This window comes from Mercenaria mercenaria, unplaced genomic scaffold (genome assembly GCF_021730395.1).
Source record: "Mercenaria mercenaria strain notata unplaced genomic scaffold, MADL_Memer_1 contig_1037, whole genome shotgun sequence".
Taxonomy (NCBI): domain Eukaryota; kingdom Metazoa; phylum Mollusca; class Bivalvia; order Venerida; family Veneridae; genus Mercenaria; species Mercenaria mercenaria.
Genome location: NW_026459008.1, coordinates 1 through 7,440, shown reverse-complemented (window position 1 = coordinate 7,440; position 7,440 = coordinate 1). Strand labels below are relative to the sequence as shown.

Sequence of the window (7,440 nt, the reverse complement as noted above, 5' to 3'; positions counted from 1 at the left end):
AATTCTTTTCATACATAGATCGTCCCAGAACCACATGGGGCCTTTCCCTGTTTCTCTACATTCTAGTAAAGCGATGCATTTTCAAACTAGGCAATGTATGATACACTATAGTAGGATTATTATGCTGTGACGAGATATATATTCCACTTGCTATGTTTGTCCTGTAGATTTCCAAGATTTGGCGACAAGAACTATTAGAAACGAAAATTTTACAAAGTTATTTCAAGAGCTAACATACCATTACCCAACGATGCATATGTTTATTTTATTGCGAATGTTTCGCATGCATGCAGCGTTTTAAATAGAATACATCTATACCGGCGACATGGAGATTTTGAGACACATGCCCTCTGTTAGCCATTAAGAGACATATTGAGATTGATGTAAAATATATTATATCAGAGTTATAATTGAAAGTGGAAAGGATTTGTTTTACAATAACAGCAAGAAATACCGAAATCTAATTAAGCTCTAATAAATTGTTGGTGCTGAGGTGGACGAGAGGGATTGACTGTAATGGTCAGACTCATTTAAACAGAATCTGCAATTAAATATTTATGATTGATTGCGTTCTCCCTTTACAAAGATTGCACATATTTTATAAACTATCACAAAATTTGTTTCCGTCATGCGTCTGACGGCCGTAAAATGTCTCCATGTCTGACTATTTTTAATCCTTCGGTATCATATAAAATCCATTCAAATATATATACATATATACCTGTATAATAGAGGTCTGCTTACGTCGGTGCTAGAGGTGTTGGATAATTTGTTTATATACCTCTCTCCCTCCTCCAACACAAATTTTATTTATTGTCACAACAGCAATCTTTAATTGCCGTGTGTCGGCTGTAAAGTTATGTAACCCCCCCCCCCCCACCCACACACACACACATCCCCGCACGTGGATTCAATGTTGTTATATTTTCTCGTCCTTTAGGATCAATCAAAGCATCCGTAACCTTTCAAAAATCAGCTATATGTAAGTTCAGTCTTCGTAGCTTTTTACCTGTCAATCAGGCAAGTACACCTTTAGAAGCAAACATATTCAAAATGATTTATTTCAGTTATTAGAATTAGCTAGAAATCAGCTTTAGAAATGTTTATTTACTGTGTTGGATCTCTGATATAATGGTCGCAACCATTAGAAAATAAAAATAGCGCCAGTTAAATTATGGTAGCCAATGCTATATTCTAATGTGGCATTCAAATATTTGCAAGTCGAAAGTTGATGTTTATGAAAGGTTAAATTAGTAAACACATACTATGGTTAACTAATCTGTACAAACTCAATATTGTTTAGCCCGCCAGCTTGTCTCAGTAGGGAGAGCGCAGACCTACGGATCAAGGGGTCGTGAGTTCGATCCCGGGCGAGGCGTATGTTCTCCGCGACAATTTGATAAAAGACATTGCATCTGAAATCATTTGTCCTCTACCTCTGATTCATGTGGGGAAGTCGGCAGTTACTTGTGGAGAACATATTTGTACTGGTAGAGAATTCAGAAATAATGGTTAGGTTAACTGGCCGCCGTTAAATAACTGAAATATTGTTGAAAAACGGCGTTAAACCCAAAACAAACTTAAGTGAGTTGAAATAAAAGTATAATAATTATTACTTTTGTGTATGTTAACATTTAATAGCAAACTAGGATTCCCAAGTATCTGTGTATGCAATATCAACTCAATTTGACCAACTATGCAGATATTGCTCTGCCGGAAGACAAGCGGATGAAAAGACAGACGAGCATATCCAGGGGTCAGAGCGGAAGTGTTCTAAAAACATATAGATAACGAAGCACTTAAAACAGTTTCACTCTCATCACTGTATAAGGACAATGTCGGAACCTTATCTCCCCAACTATGCGTAGAGGTAAAAGCCGTATGCAATGGATAATCATCATGACAGTTTCAGAAATCACCGTTACTATCAGTCCACATGTGTAGTAATTGATTCTAACCCCAGTACAACTTCAAGTCAAAAAGTATGAATATGTCCATAACAACAAAACATATCGTTGTATGTTTGAAAACCTACCACCTAACTGAACATTTATGAGGATCATGCAACTTTCAGCTTTCAAAAAATGATTATAAACTTACCGTGTACCAAAATCAAGCGTGTATAGATCTTTACAGATAACGGTAAACATTATTTTGAAAAGTCACAACAAAATAGTTACTGAATGAAATAAAAATTGAATGTAAACTTTTTATTTCGACAATCAGTCTTTTCTGACAGCAAAATTATTTCATAAACATGAACAAATTGCAAGCAAATACAAAAATAAAATCTAGGAGACAATTTGAATGATGAGCAATTACTCTTTTAAGAGGGGATGGAGAAAGAAAGGCGGGGTGGCTACAGTGCGCTTTTCTTCTTTCGCAATAGAGTATATGTAATAGGTTACAATAATTGTGTACAATTATAGATTGGCAAAATGTTTATATATTCTATTGTGTCGCTAGATAAACCATGTAGCCAACTGCCAGCGAAAGTGAAACAATAAAAAACACCCAGAAACAGACAAAGTCTAAAGCAGAAACGAATTCTGGCCATGTATTATCCTCTTCCTCAATATCGTCATCGTCATCGTCATCATCATTCGCAACACTTTTTCTTTGTGTACTTTCCATCTGTTCCTGTAAATAGCGTTTTTCATCCATTTCTTCCTTTATGCACAAAAATCTGTGTTGCAAATTTAGTATCATTTTTGTAAATGAGATGGTACATTGTAGCATTGGTTTATGTTTAGTCTTCAATTCCATCATCCTTATTTCTAAGACAGAAATAATCACTGTTAAATTACTCATCCCAGTCAATATCAAAACATAAATCGCAAAAAGAGAAATAGTGTCAGAACTATCGGGCATTTTCTGAAAAGTGACTATCACGTAAATTAAAAATGACAGGAACACCGTTATCGCATAGCCTGACTTTTCTCCTGCTGACACCGGTAGAGCAAATGTTAGCGAATTCAATAGGGAAAGCAAAATAACCGGAATTGTCACATAGAACACGATAAATGAATGGTTTCGTTTTAGTCTTAATGTAAACACAGCTGTAAGTTGACCGTTTATAGTTTCGTTTCTTTGAGATACACCTTCCAGTTTCCATTCTGCGTTCTCCACGAAATTCTCGTGTATTCGCATACCAGCAGAGCCAACAATAGTTTGAACCTGGTCGGAAGTTGATGACCATGTGCTGAACTGAAATAGAAATTGATTTTAGTTTTATGAAATATACCGCACATTTTGGACACACTGAAGATTAATTTGCAACATTAGGTGATATAAGTTAGCACCACCAGGTACAAATGTTCCATATACACAGCTGCTAAATCCCAGCTCAGCCACCATAAAGGGATGATGTCCCAATTTCTGTGGCGCAGTTTTTACCCGCTTCAAATTGTAAACATTTGAGTAAGATTTACTTTTCATAATATTTCTGTCTGTAGAGCTTACTTCGTAGATCGAAGAATGTAGTACCAGTTATCAAAATTTGTACCATAGAAAGGCTATGCTTCCGTTAAAATATATTTGCTGTGTCAAGAGCCTTTCTCGTGACTGAGACATTTTCACATTTTATATCATTTATTTATTTATTTTGTTGGATTTAACGTCACACCGACACAATCATAAGTCATATGATGACTTTCCAGCTTTGATGGTGGAGAAAGACCCCAGGTGCCCCTCCGTGTATTATATCACCACGAGAAGGCACCTTGGCAGAACCACCGACCTTCCGTGAACCAGCTTGATGGCATTTTTATATCAGCTTATTATATCTATAAAGACACTAGTACGTATGCAAATGGTCCAAATATGTATAACACTACGCCAGTATTTTAAGTGGTCGCAGAGATTGTGTTCGAGAATATTTGACAAGAAATAAACAAAAAGCCCGCACTAGAGCTTCATACATTTGCCAAAACCGTGTACTTGAATGAATGCAACAATTCTCAAGCTGGACACGATTGATTCTGCCTTTGCGACCAGTGCCGTCTGATAATGTATTACATAATCTTTGATAACGTTATCGAATCGAACTGATATGTCTAAAACAGTAATTTGCACTTTAGTAAAGTCTGTGTTTCTCGGTTAGATGTATATTATTATATAACTCGGACTGCGCGCTCTTGTGATATAACTCCTCGGCATCTGAACTCCAAACAATGATTTTATTCAACTACAAATCATTGATTTCGAGATATTACTTCTTTAAAATATATGTCACAGAGGCACCATTAATATAAAGAGTTATCACATCAGATGTAGCGCAACTACTATTGAGTTCTTTTTTACTGAAATTATATTAATTCTGTTGTGTACCTTTTTGAGTATTATGCCTATCTGCACGACATGCACGCACAATAATGTCCTTACAGGGTTTCTCTTCATCGAAATATTGATGGAATACTTACCGACACGAAATGGTACCAATGTCTGGATCAGGAGAAAAGTTCTTTACACCATACTTTCCGTACACTTTTAGCGAAATTATTGCCAACATGAAGTAAAACTGTTGTTACACGGCACTACATTATTTAACTTTTGGATGAGTTCTATCAGTATAAAATGACTTGCTCAAGTGTTTACAATTGCTGCACCATGGAAATGTCGCTAATGTTCCCTAACGCTACGTGTTGATGCTGTACTAGGGTTTTGTTTGTTTTCTTTGTATATTTTGGGTTTCACTAGTATTTCAGTTATGTAACGGCGGACAGTTAACATAACCAGTGTTCCTGGATTCTGTACCAGTACAAACCTGTTCTCTGCAAGTAACGGCCAACTTCTTTTGAATCAGAGGCGGTGGACAAATTATTTCAGAATCAAAACGTCACGGCGAACATACAGCCCACCCGAGGATCGATCTCACGACCCCGTGATCCGTAGATCGGCACTCTACCTACTGAGCTAAGCGGGTGGGTTCCTAGGGTTTTGCACGTAGCATAATATATTTATAATTTGGCCACACTTATATTTAACATATTGTCTTAAATAGTGTGACGTACGTTTGACCAATTTATTTCAAATTTCTTTAATGACTCAACGCGTAATTACAAATATACATGTACAACTTTGAGATTACACTCTGAGTTCAAACAATGTAAGAAGCATCAAGAACTGGTGTTCACATTACACAGTCAAATGTATACCTTGAGATCGCATTCTTGTGTGTCATACGGATAATTCGTCATGTCTGCCTGACACGTGCTTTCTAGAATCTGGTATGGTTTCCACGTGCATTTACCAGTATTTTCAACCACGACAAACATAAACTTGCTGCCCATTGCGCTCAACGACGTAAAACTGTTCAGCAAAGCTAGATCCGGCTTCCACAAATCATTCTGCAAATTAAAAATATACACAATGTATAATGAAATGTACATTATATTTATGCTACAGACCAGGAACGCTAATACATCAGCCCGCTATAAGGTTTGCGTAAGAAAGTTATGGTGATTTTCCAGTTTCAGTAGGTTGAGGATGAGCCTAGCACCTGGTAAATTCCGCCAACCTCCTGTATACAACCGAGGAATGGATTTTCGACATTGAAAGAGAGCTGCAACATGAAGTGTTAAGTAGTGAATATAATTAACTAATCGCTGGTAAATACAACAAACAAATGCAAGTATGTAAATTAAAAAAAGAGGACAAATTAACTGATAAATTGATTTATTGATTTTTTGTTTCACTCATTCGTTCGTTCGGTCGGTCGGTCGGTTGGCCGGCCGGGTGTAATGAAGTATTTCGACCCCCATAGAATAATGACCCCCCGGTCATTATTCTATAGAAAAAGTGACCCCCCGGTCATAGTATTATGATCTCCAGATCATAGTACTATGACTCCCCCACGTGAAGTAAACTGAACCTCACGAAGAATATTGACTCACATAAAAAAAACGACCCCCGGTCATTTGGTCAAATTTAGTGATAACTCATGTATCTAAGGCCTAATTGATGCATTTTATGCCCCCACTCCGGGGAGGGGGGCATATAGATTTGCCCTTGTCCGTCCGTCCTTCCGTTTGACCATTAGCCTTAGATACCATCACTTGACACAGAAATCAGAGCATTCCGCAACGGGAAAAGGGATTCTATTTCTAGACGCTATATCTTGGTGTATACATTTTTTTCAGGAAAATAACAGTTCACAATACGTTCACAAAACACACCAGTGTCAATAATCCCTGCAAACTTCGGTATGAAGTAATTCTTCAGAAGAAAACTGCACAAGAAACTGCTAGCATAGAACTTAGTATTAATAAGTTGCAATACTTAGCAGTGGCAGTAAAGTACGGTAGCGGCAACAATAGAAAGTAGTAGTAGTAGTAGTAGTAGTGGCAGTGGTAGTGGCAGTTGCAGCAGCAGCAGCAGCAGCAGCAGGAGAAGAAGAGGCAGATGTACAAGACGTATTAGTGGAAGCAGGTATAGTAGTATCAGTAGTAGCAGTTGTAGTAGTAGAAGTAGTAGTAGTAGTAGTAGTAGTAGAAGAAGAAGAAGTACATGTAGTAATAGCAATAGAAGTAGCGGCACCAGTAGTAGTAGTACAATCAAAATGTTAACTATTGGCAATGGAGGGTATTAGAGTTGTAGATCTAGTAAAATTGTCCGTTAGGTTTGGTGGGGATCACTTTTTAATAGATATTATAGTCGAAAGTCTTTTTAGGAGCCGGCGTTTTACACGGAAAGAGTAACTTTTTTAAATAGAATAATGTCCGGGAATCGATATTGTATGAGAGTTCGAATGTAGTAATTTCGGCAGTGAGTATTTTACATGGAAGGAGTCACTTTTTCTATAGAATAATAACCGGGGTCGTTATTCTATGAGATTCGAAGGAAGTCATCTTTAGGGAGTCAGTATTTTACTTGGAGGGGTCAGTTTTTCTATAGAATAATGACCGGGGGTCGTTATTCTATAGAGTTTTCAAAGGGAGTCAGTTTTTTATAAGGGGAGTCAATATTTTGCAGGAAAGGAGTCACATTTTCTATAGAATAATGACCGGGGGGTCGTTATTCTATGGGGGTCGAAATACTTCATTACACGGCCGGCTGGCCGGTCATTAAGTCAGTCATTCAGTGATAAATGGAAATTAATATTTACCTGTGGCATGAGTATTTTAGAGATTCCTGACAGTTTGGAAGTTGGCCATTTCATTCCATCATCATACCATGTAAGTTCAAATTGTATGGTTGTTGTCAACTTTTGTTGTACCTTAAATATCGTAAAGAAATTGAAATATATTCTACATCATATTATATGTCAGGACAAGAAGACTTTGTTTCTTCTCTGCGTTGTAAACGCTTATTATAAATAGTAAGGTGTAACACATACTGTTTTTTTTTTTCAAAATCAAAAAAAATCGCGAGAGATTTATTTGTACTACATGTATATTCGCTAACTCGACGTATTAGCATCCGCGCAGTCTGGTCAGGATC

The 7,440-nt window shown here is 37.1% G+C and overlaps 1 protein-coding gene across 1 annotated transcript; it reads right to left on the bottom strand.

Moving 5' to 3' along the window:
* Nucleotides 1–1,803: 1,803 nt before the first annotated feature.
* On the bottom strand, nt 1,804–7,216 carry LOC128551379 (neuronal acetylcholine receptor subunit alpha-9-like; the record flags this gene model as incomplete). The annotated part of the gene is made up of 3 exons (XM_053532225.1): nt 1,804–3,207; nt 5,157–5,348; nt 7,106–7,216. Coding segments are annotated over 3 exons (1,059 nt in total), but the record flags the coding sequence as incomplete, so codon positions are not given.
* Between the last annotated feature and the right edge of the window lie 224 nt (nt 7,217–7,440).